The sequence below is a fragment of the Bos indicus genome, chromosome 12 (assembly GCF_029378745.1).
Source record: "Bos indicus isolate NIAB-ARS_2022 breed Sahiwal x Tharparkar chromosome 12, NIAB-ARS_B.indTharparkar_mat_pri_1.0, whole genome shotgun sequence".
NCBI lineage: Eukaryota > Metazoa > Chordata > Mammalia > Artiodactyla > Bovidae > Bos > Bos indicus.
The window spans coordinates 20,496,257-20,517,236 of record NC_091771.1 but is presented as its reverse complement, the minus strand read 5'-3'; the positions used below and the strand labels follow the sequence as shown (position 1 = coordinate 20,517,236).

Genomic DNA, 20,980 nt, shown 5'->3' with positions numbered 1-20,980 from the left:
AACTAAGCCCGTGTGCCACCACTACCAAAACCTGCACTTCAGAGTTGGTGCTCCCAACCAGAGAGTAGCCGCTGTTCACCACAACCAGAGAAAGCCCACATGCAGCAGTGAAAACCCAGCACAGCCAAAAAATTAAACACATTCATTAAAAAAAAAAAAACTAGTCTTGGAGGAGGAATACAATTCTTTTACATTATCCATCAGATCAGATCAGATAAAATAACTTAAATATTAAGTGGATAATTTTATCTAGATATCATAGTTATACAAATCCTAGAGCCCACAGAGTGAATGAGTGAGTGAAGTCACTCAGTCGTGTCCGACTTTTTGTGACCCCATGGATTGTAGGAGCCTACCATGCTCCTCTGTCCATGGGATTTTCCAGGCAAGAGTACTAGAGTGGGTTCCCATTTCCTTGAGTGTACCATTAAAAGTTAGCCTCTGAAAGTAAGAAACTTGGATCAACCACCTCAATCAGGGATGATTTATTTATTTTATTTATTGGGGGGATGGGCTAGATCAGTGCTCTGCAAAATATAAGTACAAACAACTCACTTGGCTTAGGAGTTCAGGGGTGGGGCCTGGGATTCTACATTTCTAACAGAGTGATGCTGACGCAGGGGTCTGTGGACCACACTCTGAGTAGCAAGTTTTCCTGTTTGGTGATTTACGGTGCTATGCCAAGCCAAGAACACCTTGTCTGGGCAGCTGACAAAATGTGGAATGGGCACATAGTTGCACCAGCTGCATTTTGTAGCTCTCAGCCTCTGCTCAGCTCCACCTGTGTGGCTGCAAGGCCCAGACCTGTCAAAAATGACACTCACAGGGCTGCGGTGTCTGTATTAGTGTTCCCTACGAGCTATGTGCTAAATGGCTCCAGCCCCAAGAGGAAGGCCCAGGAGCACAGCAGCTGTCTCAAACACGAAGCCACAGTTGCCCCAGGGAAAGCCTCAGTGTCGGGGGGCCTGGGAAGAGCCACAAGCACCAGGGCTCTTCTCCATAGGCAGAAGAGCCGGTTCCTAACTGGAGCGAGACCAGTGCATCCCCAGGAGGAGAGAGGACGTCTTGAGGGCTCTTTCCCACACGGCTGCAGGAGCTGGCAGTGGGTGGCCCAGATGCCCCAGGCTAGGGAACGCAATAGGTATTTCTGAGTAAAAGCAGTAATCCCACTCTTTGGAAGGCAGAGCCACAAGGCAGGACAGACTAGACAAGAAAATCAGACTGATCCGTCTTCATGCACAACATCGTAATGGTTTCTGATTGGTCTCTGTGACCATGACCACAGACGAGGAAGGGCTGTATCATCAGTGATAACATCACAAAACCTGTCTAGGGCTGGGGCATCATTCCAGTTGTGCAGTAGCTCACCAGAACCTCCACGAGAGCAGCTCTGCATGTGAACCTAACTGTTAGGCCAGAACAGGTTCTCAAGCAGAATAAAAATGGAAGTAGTTCTTGTTTGGGTTTCATTTGCTGGAAGTTGCACACTCAAGCCTTCCTGGCACACAAAACCCTGACTGTCCTGCACTGAAAATATATACACATGTCCCCAGTGCATTCATTTATATCAACTGTATATATACAACAGGATGTCAGACAGCGTCACTAGTATTAACATTAATAAGCCCTTTAGAATCCGAGGAAGTAGAAAATGAAAGAAAGTAGTGATGCATGTGAACTGAGATACTTAAGATACTGGTCAGGTTGGTTTTTAAAGACCGTATTACCGTCTTTAACTATAACTAACTTTGTCTGAAAGGCAATATTCTAAATTAGAGAAAATTGGTAACTTTTCTTTTGGTGCTTTTACTGCAATAGAATGTGAAGCTGGGGATGGAATAGGTGGATTTTTTTAGTCTTTTGGCAAGCCTGTGTATAATGCCAATTCCACACTGATCACAGAATTAAGCAACTTCAATGGCTGAAATTGTTCTTCATAAGGATTAATACATAGGTTTGAGTTCTGCTTAGATCTTAAAGAATAAGATTCTGGAAGATTTGTTCTGGAAGATTTGTTCTAAAAATCATAATGGGGAACGTATTGTACACAGAAAACAAAATTAAGACATTTACAAATGGATCAAAGTGAAACTGACTCCCGTCACCTCTTCCAAAACACTGATCTTCCTGTTTCTGGATGTGTGTGATAAAAACTGGCTGTAAAATGAGCAAACTCTGTCAATAAGTTATCTTCTCTTCTAATAAAAACAGAAAGAAAATAATGAATATTTCATATCCCAAGTCTGAATTTAGCTCTGGATATAGGGACACAGATCATATACACAAATATTCCTCACCATTGGTGAGTCCTACAGGACAAAACCATACATATTCAAGGTGCTGCTGCTTTAACAGCTCCTTACATTCTTTCATTAATTATATCACAATGGGCTTAACTTCCCCCCCATGCTGAGGGGAGGCACAGATGTAGCCAGAGACAAAAATCTAAACGTATTATGCTTCTGTATCCTGAAATAGTATGGAAATGATGACACCACTGAGAAATGAAAAGAAAAAGACAGCATTTAGAAAGATGCGCCTGTGAACAAAGGGAGCCTTGGGAAGGGATGGGATGTCCTCCCATCAGAACAGCGAGGCAGACTTGACAAGCCCCAAGGTGGCTCTCGACCAGCTACTGCTGCTGCTGCTAAGTCGCTTCAGTCGTGACCAACTCTGTGCGACCCCATAGACGGCAGCCCACCATGCTTCCCCATCCCTGGGATTCTCCAGGCAAGAACACTGGAGTGGGTTGCCATTTTCTTCTCCAATGCATGAAAGTGGAAAGTGAAATGGAAGTCGCTCAGTCGTGTCCAACTCTTCACAACCCCATGGACTGCAGCCTACCAGGCTCCTCCGTCCATGGGATTTTCTAGGCAAAAGTACTGGAATGGGGTGCCAGTGCCTTGCAATTAACCAAGTGAAGTGAAAGACAGTGAAAGTGAAGTCGTTCAGTCGTGTCCGACTCTTTGCGACCGCATGGACTGTAGCCCACCAGGCTCCTCTGTCCGTGGGATTCTCTAGGCAAGAATACTGGAGTGGGTTGCCATTTAATCCAGATAGCCCAACTTTTTCCATTTAAAAAGCACCTGCGGGGGCAGGGCACAGCCTTCGACAGAATGACAGAGCTCGAGGACATGACATAAACTGATTAGAACAAATGGGTCCAAGATGGCGGACAAGTTGACTTCCACTAGGCCTTGAGCCTCAGTAAATGCTCATTGTAACATACCAGCAAGCTAAGTGACACACTCCGGCACCATGACAGTTTCAAGGCTGACCATCAAAGACCAAAAAGTGGGCAGTGGGCCAATTCCTAGAAATCCCACCCCTTCTCCCAAATAGTTAGAATAATCTGCCCCACTCATTAGCCTATGAAAACTGCCCAGCCCATAATAGCTTAGGGGCTTCTCTGGTAGCTCAGCTGGTAAAGAATTCAAATATAATGCAGGAGACTGCCTGCAGCATAGGAGACCCAGGTTTGATCCCTGGGTCTGTAAGATCCCTTGGAGAAGGACATGGAAACCCACTCCAGTATTCTTGCCTGGAAATCTCATGGACAGAAGAGCCTGGTGGGCTACAGTCCCTGGGGTCACAAGAGTAAGACACAACTTAGAGATTAAACCACAACATAAAAGCTAACCACACCATAGTTTGAGGTCTCTCTTGCCTTCTGAGATGGCCCATACTCTGTTTGTGGAGTGCATTTCTCTCTAAATTCACTTCCTACCTATCAAAACAAAACCCCAAACAAACAAACACCTGCAATCTACCGACCATTTTTCCTTGAGATGAGAATGTGTCCAGGGGCCCACAGCAGCAGCTGGGCCTCTTTGAGGCTGCCCTCAAGGGCCAATCACAGATACGGTGGCCCCAGGAAAACTGAGGGGACAGAAGTCCACTGGACCTACAGCTTGTGGCAGCTCGGGACCATCAGGGAGAGAGTGGGTGGGAAACAGGGAAGCTACCTGACTCACTAGAAGGGCAGGGCAGGAGGCAAGGGACAGAAAGCTAGGAGAGAAACTGGCGGGCAGGAATGTGAGGCATAGGCATGGGCCAGGGAAGATGGGGGAGAAACGGGTGAAAACAGATGCAGTGACTCCTGCCCACCCATACAGGTGCCTTTTTTTGCACAGCTTACTACATGCTCCTGGGCTCAGATGAGCAGAACGCACTGCTCAAGGCCATTTCTCCATAATTTCAGACACAGAGGATTCCTCAGGGCACTGCCAAGCACCTTCTTGATCACTTCAACTGTTCTTTTGCCATGTGTGTTTTGAAAAGTCTGAAAGAGCACAAACCTGCCAGGCATTCCTGCTGTCAGTTGATAAGAGCCAGGTGAGGAGTTAATGACTCGACTTGAGTTTCGAGAAAAAACAGACTTAGGCACAATTAGGAGGCCAAAGAGAGAAGGGTTTTGGAGAAGAGTCTTAAACAGAGAGAACTCATGAATTCTTTGACTACCGGCGTTATCCTGTGGCTAGAAGTCCCCAAGAAATGTTATACTGTCCTGAAAATATCATTTTCCAACTCCCAGCATCTTCTAAGAGGAATTCTCCAAGTATGGTTATAATCTTTATTGGAATGGAAATATTCAATCACACATCACAGGAAGTGCAGTTGATTTTTTTTCCCCTTGGCATAATGTTTGTTTTCATTTTATCCCATTTATAAAATTTCCTCTTTTTATTTAAATCGCTTAAGAATGCAAACTGTACACAGTGGCTTGATGATCTTCTAGCCAGGCTGCTGGAAAAAAACAACCTAAAATTCTGAGAAAGTGAAAGTGTTAGTTGCTCGGACGTGTGCAACTCTGCGACCCCATGGACTGTAGCCTGCCAGGGTCCTCTGTCCACGGGATTCTCCAGGCAAGAATACTGGAGTGGGTTGCATTCCCGTCTCCAGGAGATCTTCCCAACCCACGTTCCCTGCGTTGCAAGGAGATTCTTTACCTTCTGAGTCACCAGGGAGGCCCCAAATTCTGAGAGTGTAAATTAAAGTCAACTTCCTAAGGAAGCATCATGCTTTACTGAGATCTCCTGAATGCTCAGCGTGTGTACAGTTTTTGCAGAAACAAATGAAAAGCCTTTTTGGCCATCAATCTAAAAAGGGCAAATGGACCAGTTGCAATGAGAAAATTCATCTACACAAAACCAAAACATGCACTGAAGAAGCCTCTGAGCCACTCTCCTGAGTTGAAAGTGAGACTGGACACAGTCAATGGAAATGCAATCCTTTAATCCCGGATGTGGCGGAAAAACAAGACGCCCAGTGTGGAGAAGGGAATGGCAACCCACTCCAGTATTCTTGCCAGGAGAACCCCGTGGACAGAGGAGCCTGGCGGACTATAGTCCATGGGGTCACAAATTGTCAGACATGACTTAGCGGCTAAACAACAACAACTCTATAGCACAGGGAACTATATTCAATGTTCTGTGACAAACCATAATGGAAAAGAATATTAAAAAAGAATAATGTATATATGTATGTATCTGAATCGCTTTATTGTACAGCAGAAATTAACACAACACTATAAATCAACTATATTTCAATGACATTTTTAAAAAGATAAAAAAAAGGAAGATGACCAGTAATATGTACCCTCCTTCTCCCCTCCCCTATCCACTTATTTGAGGGGAGGGGGATAAAAAGAAGCAACTGCCCCTCACCACAATGTCTCTACTGACTGAGAGGAAGCTGACTTAGAGGAAGCTCACGGAAGCTCAAACTGACCTGAACAGCCCTCACTTCAGGGTTAGTGATACCATCCACCAGAGAGGATGCCCACCCTCTGGACTCTTATTCCAGGACAAAGAAAAAAGGTACAGTCCTTGAGTCTTTACACTGTCTTTCCTCCCTCCCTTCTTCTCTCTCTTTAGTGGAGTTTCTAAGACAGTCACATCCGAGCATCCCAGAGCTCTTGGGGAGGTCCTCAGGGGCCATTCAGTCCAACCGCCTCATTCTACAGAAGGGGAAACCGAGGCTCAGAGAGGGTAGACGACTTTCCCAAGAGCACACAGCTAATTCATGGCAGAACCAGGACTAGGACACCTGGACCCCACATCACCGCTTTGGTCCTTTCTCTTGGGGCTGACCTTTCTTCTACCGCCATCAGGGCCGGCAGCATGAGGAAGCAGCCTCTGCATTCTAAGAAGAAAATTGGTGGCCAAACAGAGTGGTATTCTTGGAGGAAGCTCTCCCGACCACCCCAGTAATGACAAAACCCAACCCTGGACAGACACACTCCAACCCCAGCTCATCCCAAGGAAGCATCTACACTTCTGTGAACTCAGGATCAAACAGTTAAAGGCACATCATGTGGTATTCGGTTAAGAACCACCTGCAGACACAGGTAAGTCCATTTCCTAAAAGTGACCAGTTAGTACCAGTGTTCAAACCCTGATCAGGAATCAGGAATCATTCAGAAACAAGTCATCCAGTGGACAGAGGCTGACCAACAGCAGCAGAATGACCGACGGGCAGGAGGTGCTTCCACGACCAACATATGGGAACTGGGACTGACTGGTGAGCCCTCTGGGTCACACAGAGGATGCTGCCACCAAGTTGGCTGTGAGAGGGGGGGTGACCCTGCAACTCTGCCATTCAGGAGGAAGAGGAAAATTATTAACCTTCTTTCTGCTTAGTCCTCTGATTATCGTTTGTGAGGAATGATAATGATCCTAGCTGGGAGGAAAGGCAGTTCAGGCAACATACAGGACAAAGACATCCAGAGGCCCACCAGTATCCCCTCACCTCTTCTTGCTGCCCAGAACAATGATGTGATGGCTGTGGCAGAGGCAGCTATTTTGTAACTCTGAGGCAACTCTGAGGATGGAAGCCAAAATCCAAGGACTGCGTAACAGACCTGCATTGCTTCCTCCAGACTTTTTTCTTAATTAGAGGAAAACACTTTGCTGACAAAGGTCCATTAGTCAAAGCTGTGGTTTTCCAATAGTCATGTATGAATATATGAGTTGGACCATAAAGAAGGTCCAAAGAACTGATGCTTTCAAATTGTGGTGCTGGAGAAGACTCTTGAGAGTAGCTTGGAGGAGATCAATCCAGTCAATTCTAAAGGAAATCAATCCTGAATATTCTTTAGAAGGACTGATGCTGAAGCTGAATTTCCAATACTTTGGCTACCTGATGTGAACAGCCAACTTATTGGAAAAGACCCTGATACTGGGAAAGATTGAGGGCAGGAGGAAAAGGGGGCGACAGAGGATTAGATGCTTGGATGGCATCACTGACTCAATGGACATGAATTTCAGCAAACTCCAGGAGATAGTGAAGGGCAGGGAAGCTTGGCGTGCTGCAGTCCATGGGGTCACAAAGGGTCAAACATGACTTAGCAACTGATGCACAGCAGAGGAAAAGAAAACCACACTTAAGTCATTATTTTTCTCTATTACTAGTAGTCAAATACATGTCCTAACTGAAGTGCAAAATGCATGTATACACCCTCACTCACCAAGAGGCCCCAACACTGAAGAATGAGGCAGGAATCGCCAGGTATTTAAAGAGAAAAGGAACAACAATAAAAGGTTATTGATCCCAAATGCACCAAGAAAAATTCCAGCTCAGAGATCGCAATTAAAATAACGGAGAGAAAAACATCCCAAACCAAATGACCAGTTTCACTGACAAGAGAGGTGGTTTGTGGTGACCCAGAGGACTGATTTGAGAGCTACAGATTGAACAAAGGTTTCGGGCAAGTATTTCAGAAAAATCATTCTTAAAGAAATGTAGCCTCTGGGTAAAACAGAAAATGGTGGCAGAGAGAGAAAGCATGTTCTCTGGTTTTCGGAATGCAGAAGCTTCAGGGAGGGAATGCGGATCACTAGAGGATTAATCTCATTATTACTAATGGTTCTTAATAACTAAGGGGCAATGCTGGGTCTCCAGTTGGCTGAAATGATCAGAAATTGCTCACTGAGGTTATACGAATAACTAAATATAATTTGACACTAAATTACCATCCCAGACATACAGCTTTCCACACAGTCTCTTATTGCAAGGGAAAAAACTAAGCAAGAACATCAATAAATAGAATAATCCAATTAAGTATCTTTCCATTTGGGAACTATTTAGAATTGAGAGCTTAACAGTGAGTTAGGACAGAACAATTCAGGGTTTACTGATTCAAATTAAAAAAAAAAAATCAGGGCTTTTACTGTAAGACAATTTTTCTGTTATTTTGTTTATAAGATAAGTGTTTCATTAATCTGAATGGCTTTGTAGTGATCTTCATCTTTGCACATTGCTCCAAGATGTAGGGCCTAATTTCCCATAAATAGATTTGTAAGTTATTAACAATATTTAATACAGGCACCTTTTTTATGCTCAGAGTATGCTTATAAACATACTCCTCTTTTTTTTTGTTTGGCTTTTACCATATGTAATAGTCACCTATGACATCTGCCTGGAGGTACAGACATACATGGGAGGAAGTTTGCCCAGCAGAGGAGTTGGGGCCACCTCATAGATCCAAGGAGAGCACTCTGAGATGTGAGCTCCAGACAGTAGGTATTTGACACGTTTGTTGAATGAATGAATGACCTCAGCTTTACCAGAGAAGGTATTTTCCAAGCATGCAGGTAAATAAAGCCTGGACTAGTTCCTCCAGGCTGAACTTCCATAGGGAAAATAGTGGCATGCCTGGCCCTAAAGTCAAGGTACAATCAAAGTCTACTTCCCAGATTTACAGGATCCTGTGTCACGTTCTTTGGTAAACCTTCTGTGATTCTTACTATTAAAGTGTGGATAGCCTTCTCTACATACAGAATTGGGACTGACTGCCCACCCCACCCAGGGTACTCAAGACAAACAGGAAGGACATTTAAGCCATACTTACTGCTGGTGGAGGACACGTGGCTGTAGTCGGACCTGAAACACAAAACCTCAGTATTAGCAGGATTAGACGTTATTTTTCTCTATCCAAGTGATCGCTTCAAGCTAGAATCTTAAAACAGTCAGTAGTAGCATGTAACTGGTAAAGAAATGCCACAAATTAAAAAGTGTCATGCTGTGGACTGTTTTGCACAGAATCAAGTTATGTCTGAATTTGAAAGCACAACTATAAAGACATTCTAGAAACCCAGGGTCCCTCATATGGGCTCTGTGAGTCTCCCACATGGGAGACTGGTCTGGGGAACCATCTAAATTTACTGACAAAGTTTTGAATGGAAGCTTATTTGTCTGGGGAGAAGGCTCAGTGTTTTCAACAGGTTCTAGAAAGGGTTCACAACCTCCCGCACCACACCGCAACCCACTCCCCACCCCAAGGTTAAACCTGCAAAAGGTTAAACCCTTCAAAGGTCAGTTCCACCCCTTGGGAAAATGTTTCTTTGCTGATGTAAGCAGAGGTGAAGTGGACTCCTGGTGAGTGAGAGGGGACCCTGGCTGGGACGGCCCCTATGCTCAAGGTCTGGCTGACTATCAGGAAACACTCAGGCACAATGGTGGTTGATTTCAGTTCCATCCGGGAAGAAATCCTGCTGATACTAGAGTAACAGGATGTGGGCTATGATCAGCAAAGGCAGGGTTAGGGCCAGGGTGAAATAACCCATCAGTTTCTACACAGAAAATCAGCTGCTGGCATTAGGCCTCTGTGAGAATGGGAATCTAGCCAAGAACTTGCCTGCTTAATCTCTACTAAGTTTCTGCTCTATTTGTGTGGCTCTTAAGCCGTCCCTCTCTGGCAACTTCCGTGGTATAGAAGCTATTGGTTTTCTCCCTGCAGGGTCCCCAAGTCATTCTCAGTAGGCAACTAATCTCTCAGGCACGGAGGGGTTTATTCTGCCAAGGTGGTAGTTAGGGGACATAGTTATGCAAATAGACTAGTTAATTATGTTTAATTTTATAGGTACACACTCCCTGTATTTACTAAGCCTCATGTGGGCTTTCTTGAATCATCTTTTATTCCATTGAGTTTCTTACCACATTAAAAAGGCATATACAAAAAAAATTTTTAAGATCATAAAAAGCACTCTCTCACACTAGTTAAAACAACCTCTATCGCTCACACAAAATGATGTGCTGACTTACACACAGAGGGACACAATGAAAGCAAGACAGTGAGTGATTTTCTCTTTTTAAATGAAATACTGCGTGCTCAGTTGTGGCCAACTCTTTGTGACCCTATGGACTGTAGCCCACCAGGCTCCTTTGTCCATGGGATTCTCCAGGCAAGAATACTGGAGTGGGTTGCCATGCCCTTCTCCAGGGGATCTTCCCGACCCAGGAATCAAACTCATGTCTCTCATGTTTCCTGCTTTGGCAGGCAGGTTCTTTACCCCTAGCACCACCTGGGAAGCCTAAATGAAACCGGGTTGGCCAAAACATTTGTTCGGGTTTTTTCAGAACGCTATCATGGAAAAACTCGAACGAGTTCTTTGGCCAACTCATACTTTAATTGTCACAGAATCACTGGATTTTAAAACTGGGAAGAATAACAACTACTAACACTTGCATATGCCTCGAGAGATTACAAGCTGCATCCACTGGAGTCTCATCCAAGTTTCATACCACAGACTTGGAAACTAAGGTGATAATATTTGTAAGGCGACCAGGAAGTGAGGAATGATATGATCAAGGTTGAACTAGGGTGGTGGCAAGGACGGAGTTAGAAGGGAGAATGGCGAGCAGAGCCCAGAGACACACGCTAGCTCAAGGAACAGGGAGAGAAGGAGAGAAAGGAGAGTCAGGGATCAGGAACATTATGAAATGCAGGATTTGTAAGTCAGTGCATTAAATTCCTTCTGGAACCAGGCAGGACATAAATAAACTTTAGGACGATATTTAGAAATGTGACTATATATAAATGCAATGAATACTCAACCAGCATCCACTTGGTAGATGCAATAGCAAGACAATTCCATGACAATGTGATCATCTTATGGCCAGGCTTCAAAGATAGTGCATGACAAGCCCAACAGAACATTCTATAAGAATGTGCAATCGTATTGATTTTTACCATTAAAATTTTGTCAGTAATTTCGGCTAGGGTTTTCCAAATGCTCTCGAAGCATATGGGTTTCACACATGCATACATTTTAAAAGATTTACATATGGATGGATACGTATGTAGAATAAAATTTACATTTGAAACATTTTCCAAGAATCTTAAAGTGCAGAGGGGGTATTTTAGGGCAGGTGCTAGCAAAATGGATGCCTGTGCCTTGAATCTCTCCATACTTCTTGTGATGAAAAGCACCGCCCAGGTCAGGCATGCCAAACGGTCAGTCTTCTGTCACTCTTGCCCTGCTCAAATTCCTCCCTCATACAGCAGCCAATCTTTGCAAAGCACAAATCTGAAGAAGTTCAAGCTGGACATAAACCCCTCTTTCTATGACTGATGGCCTCTGCTCAGCTCTGCAGTCTCATCCGTCACTCCAATTTCTACCCCTGTCCACCATCAAAACAGAAATCAAACAGAAAGAAAAGTCACTTACAACCTCACATTGCTTTCCAGCCTCTGGTCCTGGTGATGTCATTTGTACCCAGTTGCTATAATGACAGAGATACAATTTTAAACTACTCTTTTCACTAACTCTATCATAAAATGCTGCCACATAGCTCCTGTAATTATATAGACACAGTGAAATTCTATAATTTAGTCAACCATGTCCCTTTTGTGGGCTATATGGCTGTTCCTGATTGTTCACTTTTGCAAAGTACACGGAGATGAGATATTTATCAATATATTTAACTTCCTTAGAAAAATTATCAGGATGGGGAATAGGAACTGAGTTGAGGTATGAAGACTTTTGTAGTTCTTAAAAGACATTCCAAATAACCCTGGAAGGTTATTTACTAGAAATATGGACAGTGGAAGACAAACAGTAAAGCTTGAAACAATTTTGTGCATAAATATGGTCAAACAATTTTGGATACTGACTCTGGTTCTCCGAGGGGTGTGTACTCGCAGGTTCTTTAGATGAGAGGAAGCAAGTATAGGGTACCTGTCTTGGGGATCTTATTCATTGGTCTCACATCCTAAGATGTGAGAAGAATTTATAAGAATTTATCTAGGTGGCTCTGCATAAGATATTCAGCTCTCCCAGAATGAAGTATGCCAGGTGAATCCACAAATTTTAGGAAGAAAAATTTATGGACACATGATACAGATAAGCAGGATAATACAAAGATTATATATATTCACGTGCCTGGAACATATAGTAGACACATTTTCAAACATTACATTTATTTAGTAATGTAATACTAAACAGAAAGTGATATGTGGTCCCTTGACTGGACTTTAATCACAATTATACATGCTATGCTGTGCTAAGTCACTTCAGTCGTTTCCGACTCTGTGCGACCCCATAGACAGCAGCCCACCAGGCTTCCCCATCCCTGGGATTCTCCAGGCAAGAACACTGGAGTGGGCTGCAATTTCCTTCTCCAATGCATGAAAGTGAAAAGTGAAAGTGAAGTCGCTCAGTCGTGTCCGACTCTTAGCGACCCCATGGACTGCAGCCTAACAGGCTCCTCCGTCCATGGGATTTTCCAAGCAAGAGTACTGGAGTGGGGTGCCATTGCCTTCTCCAACAATTATACATAGAGGGGTTAAATAGAAAGAGGTCGGCACTTAAGATAGTTTAGCACTGTTAACAGCCTACTGGCCAATTTTTATATTCATTTAAAATAGATACCTTCCTAAATTCTCTTTTCCAGGGAAATCTTGGGGTAAGAATTGATCAGGACATTTCAGTGAAATTGATCTTGACATTTTGGTAAACATCAGCTCAATGCCCCATGGACCTCATCTGTGAACTCTCAGTCAACTGAATTAGATGCCAAAGTAATTTAGAGCTATCAAGCTCCACCTTGAACACAAAGATAATAGAGTATCTAATAGATCGTGTTTTCTTCTATGCAAGATTTCCCCATCTACCATTCTTTAAACGTCTCGTTTAAAAATCTGCTCTACCTATTTTTTCCCATCCACCGGTTTATACATGCTAGACCTGTGAATTGTTGGTTATCTCTGAAATCACAGTGATGCATCTGTTGGAGGTCACCTGAAGATAAAGGACATAATATGACCCTATGTTTTCAGAAGCTCAGTGACAGCTGACATTACTGCCATTAATGCCAGGTCAAACTTCTGAATGAAAATAACCCATCAGCTATTGTTATATTTCAAAGAGTGGCTTAAAGGCCAAATCTGGGAAACAGCACTAAAGAAACACCCATTGGAAAACATTCAGCTTAGTCTTTTGTTTTGGTTTACAAAACTCTGCTTGTCTCTCTGTTCAAGAGATTCTGTTTCTTATGATAGTGGACTACAGTCAGTAGCCGACTTGCCAATCTTTTTCTAACAGAAGGTACACGGAAGCACAAAGCAGGTTTTCAAGTGGATCTAGAGAATGCAAGTTTCAAAACGACATCAATTACCCCAGAATGCTAGTTTGCTTTTAGTCTTAGCCCATGTTGAGGGGTCAGACTGCAAAGGTACTGATAGCATTCCAAGCAAAAGAAAGTGTTTGAACAGAAAATAAGAATTACAGACCAGCTGCTCCTTGAAAGACAGCTTTACCAGGTGGAAAGTGTGCTGGAGACCTGGGCTTCAAACTAACCCACTAACTAGTCATGTACCCCCTAAACCTTCATTTCCTCATCTTTAAAAGAAAAATAATCATTATATCGAGGCATGTGACATAGCCTTTCAGATGTTCTGAACAATGACCAAATTTGTAAGGCATTTAAAAGCATCAGAGCCTCTACTGTGATGAGGACACAGAACATATGGTTTTGAGTGTACCTGGAGATGTACCTTTTTATCATATACAACTCTAAGGACTTCCTTGGTGGCACAGTGGATAAGAATCTGCCTGCCAACGCAGCGGACACAGGTTTGATCCCTGGTCCACGAAGATTCCACATGCCATGGAGCAACTACGCACGTGTGCCACAACTACTGAGTCTGTGCCCCAGAGTCTGAGCACTGGAACTACTGAAGCCTGCTGGCCCTAGAGCCTGTGCAACAGGAGAAGCCATCACAATGAGAAGCCCACGCACTGCAAGGAACAGTAACCCCCACTTGCTGCAACTAGAGAAAGCCTGTGCAAAAACAATGAAGACCCAGCACAGCCAACAAGAAAAGTAAATAAAATAAACTTAAAAAAAAAAAAAAACAGCATTAAAAAAAAAAAACTCTAAGGGGCTTCCCTCATGGTCCAGTGGTTAAGAATCAGCCTTGCAATACCAGGGACACCGGTTCGATGCCTGGTCCTGGAAGATTCCACATGCCCGGAGGGCCACAACTACTGAGCCTGAGTACTGCAGCTACTGAAGTCCACGCACCTTAGAGCCTGTGCTACGCAATGAGAGAAGCCACTGCAATGAGAAACCTGAGCACCACAACTAGGCCGGCAGCAACTAGAGAAACCTGGACATAGCAGTGAAGACCCAGTGCAGCCTATATATATATGTTTTTTTTTTTTTAATCCTCAAGTTTACCATTTGGAGTATTTTTCATACTGGGGGTTTACTTATGCCAGGCACCATTCTAGGGTCTTTAAGTGTATCATGTTAGTTGCTCAGTCGTATCTGATTCTTTGCAACCCCACAGACTGTAGCCCGCCAGGCTCCGCTGTCCATGGAATTTAAGTGTATAGACTCGTTCAATCCTCACAACCACCCTATGAGGAGGGCACTATTATTGTCACCCACAGTTTACAGAAGGGAAAGCTGAGGGCAGAGAGAGGTTAAGCAACTGGCTCAAGGTTCCACAATTCCTAAGTGGAGGAGCCAGCATTTAAACCGCAGCTGACTGGCTCTTTTGACTTTCAAGGGGATGAGCACAGTCCACGCCCTGGCAGTGGAACCCAGAGAGGTTCTTAGAGGCATTTCAGATGCGCTGCTGAAAGGATCAGTCATCGGCTCAAGCAATAGCCCCAGAATGCCTTGCTCCTCTGTTCTGCTCACACCTGCCTAGCAAGAGTCCCCCCACCAACCTTGATGATCCCAGCTACCCACTGTCTCTCTCTGCCTGCCCCTAGGCAGGTGAACCCTGCTGCAGGAGAGACAAACTGGCTCCTTCCAATGTAATCACTAATCTCACCTGGCTTCTCGCTCATCTTTGCCTGAGCAACCACAGCAGGTCTCCATTCTCCTGGGGGCTGCATCTGGACTCAGTGGAAACCCATGTTCCCTTCTCTCCCACTGACTGCAACAGGGATGTCCCCCTCTTTCCAAGGCCAATCTGTCCAGCTGGTCCAAGGTCCATCTGCCCCCACCTTTTTAGAAAGCTGACATTACAGATATACATCTTTCTCCTATACAGTTAGCCTTTCTCATTCACAGAATCCTTTCTGTGAGCATTTACCGCCCGATTATTGCTTATATTGAAGACTCCTTCCTTCATCCCATTCCCCACTCCCAGCTACTGCCTCTCCTCACCCCTCCCATTCCCAGTCACCTCCTCTCCCCTCATGCCGACCTGGCTTTTGCACACCACCCTCCATCAACTACTACTCCACCTTCTCTTCATCTCCGTTTACAAAGAAGACACTTCCAGACCTCTCTCATGGTCCAGTGGTTAAGAATCCGTCTGCCAATGCAGGGGACACGGGTTCGATCCCAGGTCCGGGAAGATTCCACATGGGGCAGAGCAACTAAGCTCACGGGCTGCAACTACTGAAGCCTGAGCCCAGGAGCCTGTGCTCCACAACAAGAGAACCACCACAGTGAGAAGCCCGCACAGCATAACTAAAGAACAGCCCCCGGCTCGTGGCAGCCAGAAAAACCCACGTGGAGCAATGACGACCCAGCACAGCCAAAAATGCAAAAAAAAAAAAAAAAAAGAAGACACTTCACCTTCCTCCTGATTCATTTCTCAGTAGCATAGCTTATCTCTTTCCTTTTTTCCCCCCTGGCTTCCAGGGTACGCCCTTCTTTTTTTCACTCTATGAATCCTTTTTCTCTCCTCCTTTACCTGACATTTAAATACTGTAGTTTTGCAAGGCTGGCCTTCAATAGCACTTGCTTCCGGAGAAGGCAATGGCACCCCACTCCAGTACTCTTGCCTGGAAAATCCCATGGACGGAGGAGCCTGGTGGGCTGCAGTCCATGAGGTCGCTAAGGGTCAGACACAACTGAGTGACTTCACTTTCACTTTTCACTTTCCTGCACTGGAGAAGGAAATGGCAACCCACTCCAGTGTTCTTGCCTGGAGAATCCCAGGGACAGGGAAGCCTGGTGGGCTGCCGTCTATGGGGTCGCACAGAGTCGGACACGACTGAAGTGACTTGGCAGCAGCAGTAGCAGCACTTGCTTCCCAGAGCTGTTGAAGGATTAACTGAGTTAATGAAATATGGATGTTGGGAAAGATTGAGGGCAGAAGGAGAAGAGGGTACCAGAGGATGAGAGGGCTGGATGGCATCACCAATGCAATGGACATGAACTTGGGCAAACTCCGAGAGATGGTGAGGGACAAGGAGGCCTGGCGTGCTGCAGTCCATGGGGTCACAAAGAGTTGAACATAACTGGGTGACTGTGGGCGACTGAACAACAACAATGAAACTTCCCAGGTGGCCCTAGTGGTAAAGAACCCACCTGCAATGCAGGAGACATAGGAGACATGGGTTCAATCCCTGGGTTGGGAAGATCCCCTGGAGAAGGAAGTGGTGACCCACACCACTATTCTTCCCTGGAGAATCCCACGGACAAGAAAAGCCTGGCGGGCTATAGCCCATATGGTCGCAAAGACTAGGACACTTTTGAAGTGACTTAGCACACATCACAAGTCTTAGAATGGTACCTGGCACGTAGTAAATGCCAGGCACGAGTTTGCTATGACCTTTAGTTGATTTAATCCTCTCTGAAGGCTTTAATTGCCATTTTCAGGCTGGCAGTTCCCAAATGCAATGCCATCCCGCAGTCCTCCTCTCTAGGTAGATTACCTGACTGCTGACTCACTATCTTTCCTTGAATGTCTCCCAATACTTCAAACACAGCATGTTGAAGAGGAAACTTCTCATACCCTGCCCAAACTTGGTTTGGAGGATATCAAGGGCTACTCTGAGACTCTGATGAAAAATAGTGTCTTCTCATAAAACCACACAAAGCCCATCATTTTGCTTACAGCTCAAAGCAATTCATGCACCCCAAATTAAGACTCCTTGTCTTAAGACGATGTGTCACTTGAGCTGACTCTTGAAAGAAGAGTAGAGTTTCACCTGGTGGACAGGCGTGCCAGGTGGAGAAGGGCCCAGCAGGCAGAGAGGGCAGCTTGACACAGGTGAGGGAACTGGAGAAAATCCAGCTGATGTGGTTGGATGCAGGGTGCAAAGATGGGCCTGTTAAGTGAAAGGGCCAGAGAATGGGGGTCGGGGGGTACTGTGGAGAAGGCAATGGCATCCCACTCCAGTACTCTTGCCTGGAAAATCCCATGGATGGAGGAGCCTGGTGGGCTGCAGTCCATGGGGTCGCTAAGAGTCGGACATGACTGAGCGACTTCATTTTCACTTTTCACTTTCATGCATTGGAGAAGGAAATGGCAACCCACTCCAGTGTTCTTGCCTGGAGAATCCCAGGGACGGGGGAGCCTGGTGGGCTGCCATCTATGGGGCCGCCCAGAGTTGGACACGACTGAAGCAACTTAGCAGTAGCAGCAGCAGTATAACACTGGGGCTTGTGGGCCATGCTAAACTCTTTGTACTTTGTAGACAACAGAACCACTAAAAGCTTGTAAGGCAGAGAGACATGATCAGATTTGCATTTTAAAAATATGCTGTGCTAAGTCTCTTCAGTCATGTCCAACCCTTTGAGACCCCCTGGACTGTAGCCCACCAGGCTCCTCTGTCCATGGGATTCTCCAGGCAAGAACAGTGGAGTGGGTTACCATGCCCTCCTCTAGGTGATCTTCTCGACCCAGGGATGGAACCCGAGTCTCTTATATCTCCTGCATTGGCAGGTGGGTTCTTTACCACTAGCGCCACCTGGGAAGCGAACTCATGCTGAATGCTTTCTGCATGTTTTCTGCAGTCTCCACAGGCAGCTATATAAAAGCTGGATAGGGAAAGAGGGGGTAAGCACCAGAAAAGCAGGGAAACTATGGACAGTTTTTTAAATAAGTAAACTCAACTGTAAAGGATATATGCTGCTGCTGCTGCTAAGTCACTTCAGTCATGTCCGACTCTGCGTGACCCCATAGACGGCAGCCCACCAGGCTGCCCCGTCCCTGGGATTCTCCAGGCAAGAACACTGGAGTGGGTTGCCATTTCCTTCTCCAATGAATGAAAGTGAAAAGTGAAAGTGAAGTCGCTCAGTCGTGTCTGACTCCTAGCGACCCCATGGAATGCAGCCTACCAGGCTCCTCCGTCCATGGGATTTTCCAGGCAAGAGTACTGGAGTGGGGTGCCATCGCATTCTCCAGAAAGGATATATAAGTGGCAAATACTAGATTAATAGAAATAGCCTAAACTATTTCATTTAAATGTATGCCACTTTAGCTTTAAGAATGCTACAGAAGTAATACGAATTCTTCAAACAATTCTGTCCTATTAATGTACACATTATGACAGAGGCAGAGAGGTGGCAGAATGCTCAGCCCTCCCCAGAGCCCTGACAGCTGTCATGCTGTTCCTTGGGAGTGTGAGTGTGTTACACTTCTGGGTCAGGGTTTCCTCTGCACTTCTTCAAGACAGCCCTTGCAAAAAAGATCTGTTTTACGAGAGTTCTGCAAATTGAAAACCAATGGACCAGCTTATGCTTTATTTAATCCAGCTGAAAATGAGCTGGTTAATTTTGCTTTGTTCCTTCTACTCATGGTCTAGCTAACTAAAGATGGGGGGCGGGGCGTGAGGGGCAGGAAGCCAAGAATCTCTGATTAAAGTGGATAAATGTCACATATACAGAATGTGGGAGGAAGCACAGGAGTTCAGTATTTGGAATCAGTTGCAACACTGGAAGGTAATTGGGTTCTGTAGTGACCCTTAGTGATCACAAGTGTGGGTAACAAGGAAAGCACACTGCACGGTAAATGCTTTGGGGCAGTAAAGTCCCAGATGTGGGCTAGAGCCGGTGGAGGCTGCAAGTAAGGGTGGGGTGGGCAGGCAGGAGGGGCTGCCTAGCGAGACTCTCCCAGAGTCAGGTCAGACCCTGGGTCCATTCTGGACCTGGACTCTCTTCCTGTCCTCCCAGGGTTGCAAATCCTGAGATTACTCTGAATTACTCCCCTCCCCCTCAACCTTCCAGGAATGAGGCTTTCTGTCCTCTGGGCAGCTCCGGTCCTCCCCACCACCCCCTCCCCCGGGTTACCGCTGATAGGAAAAGACACCCTTTCCTTCTGGGTCGGTACCCGCATCCGGGATGTAGCGCTGACTCTGCACCGGGAAGTCCTCTAGAGATAGGGGCTGGGCGGGAGCCTTTACAGTGACCTCCGTCTCCTAAAAGACATTCAGTCTTTTGTCCCACTCAGGAAAACAGTGTTGGTGGGAGAGGGTTAATTACATGAGTCTCCAAAGGTTTGGGCTAATTGAGTCAGCTGAAGCGAAGAGGATATTAAAAATAATAATAATAATAAACAGGGCTAGATCATAGCACTATCCTCACACCACCTGTGCTCAAGGCTAGTGCATCCAGCTGGCACAGGTGCGCACAGGGGCGAGGAAGTTTCGGCTGGGCAGCGGAGGGGTTTGGGAGACAGGGCGTCTCGCCAAGTACAATCAAGCACAAAATGAGAAACGCCATTCTCTTAGGCGACTTCTGAAAGACTTCTAGGTCTCACGTGTCCTACCCTCTTTACTTCTCATCCCCAAGCCCCCATCCCGGACTCCAGGGGGCCCCGGAGTTACAGGAAGAAAGTCCTCGCGGAAGGTGGAAACAAGTGCAAGCGCGTCCCTGGTCTAAGGAGGATACAGGGGACACTGCATTTGCACTGCACGCTGCACCATCTCAGTGACAGCGGAGGGCAGGTGGGGCTGCGGCGGTGTGGGATTACTCTGAACCTAGAGTCCTTCCACTTTCCTGCCCCTCAGGGAGGGGACCGCCCTGACCCGAGCAGCCACGAACCACGCCGTTCTGTTCTCAAGGCCCGCCCAGATGGGCTCACCGCAGCCCCTCCGGCTTCCCCGAGGGACCCGGCGGCAGGAGCAGCCCCCGTGGCCCAAGGCCAGCCCAAGCGGCTCCGGCGCGCGGTCCAGGAAGGTCCCCGGCCGGGAAGAGCCGCCGCGCAACTCGGAGAGTGCCCCCCTCGCCCACTGCCCGGCCCGGTCCGTGCGGCTCACCCTCCAGTCTCGGCGCCCGAGTCCACGCAGTCATCCTCCTCGCCGCCACCCGCCTTGGGGTCCATGGTGCGCTCCCCGCCGCGCTCCGCTCGCGAGCGCCGGCGTGACCCGGGCGGCCCAGCTCAACCCGGCCCGGCGCGAGCTGGCGGGGCTCCCTCGGAGAGTCTGGCGGCCGGGGCTCCGGCAAACAACTCCGGCACCGCCCCGCGCCGCGCCCTCTCCTGGCCGCGCCCAGCCGGGCCCCCGGGGACTGCTCGCGTTCCGCCCCTCGCCGATGCCGAGCGAGCGTGTGCGCGCGCCAGAGGGCGTGTGCACGCGAGTCGGGGGTCTGTGCGTACGCAAGAGGGCGTGTGCACGTGGTGTGAGCGCGCGCGCGTGTGTGCGCGGAGTCTGTGCGCACGCAAGAAAGTATGTGCCTGTGAGCGAGCGTAGGTGCGCGCGCGAGAGCGTGTGTGCACCGGGTGTGAGCGTGTGCGCGAGCTCGCATGAGCCCGCATGTTGCGTGCCCGTGTGTGGTGTGAGTGAACGAATGGGTGAGGTCTGTGCGGTCTCGTGCACTTGTGGTTTGTGTGGGTGGGTGAGGCATGTAATACACTGGTCGGTGTACACTTCTGGGTGTTTGGGCGGCGCGTGTTCCTGTCTGTGCTTTGTGACCGCTTATCAAGACCAGTGCTACATATTCTTACATGTAATCTCATTAAATTCACAACAAGCTGTAGGGTAGATATCAACAGTCCAATCTTACA

General features: G+C 46.7%; 1 protein-coding gene across 1 annotated transcript in view; it reads right to left on the bottom strand.

The window, feature by feature from the left end:
• FAM124A (family with sequence similarity 124 member A) overlaps nt 1-20,528 on the bottom strand; it is a 118,271-nt gene extending 97,743 nt beyond the window's left edge. Inside the window, exons 1-2 of the mRNA XM_070800126.1 lie at nt 20,235-20,528; nt 8,852-8,883 (exon numbers count right to left, since the gene is read on the bottom strand). Coding sequence (XP_070656227.1) covers nt 8,852-8,883; nt 20,235-20,299 — 97 coding nt within the window. The 5' untranslated portion in view covers nt 20,300-20,528. The remainder of the gene's footprint in view (nt 1-8,851; nt 8,884-20,234) is intronic.
• Nucleotides 20,529-20,980: the final 452 nt, after the last annotated feature.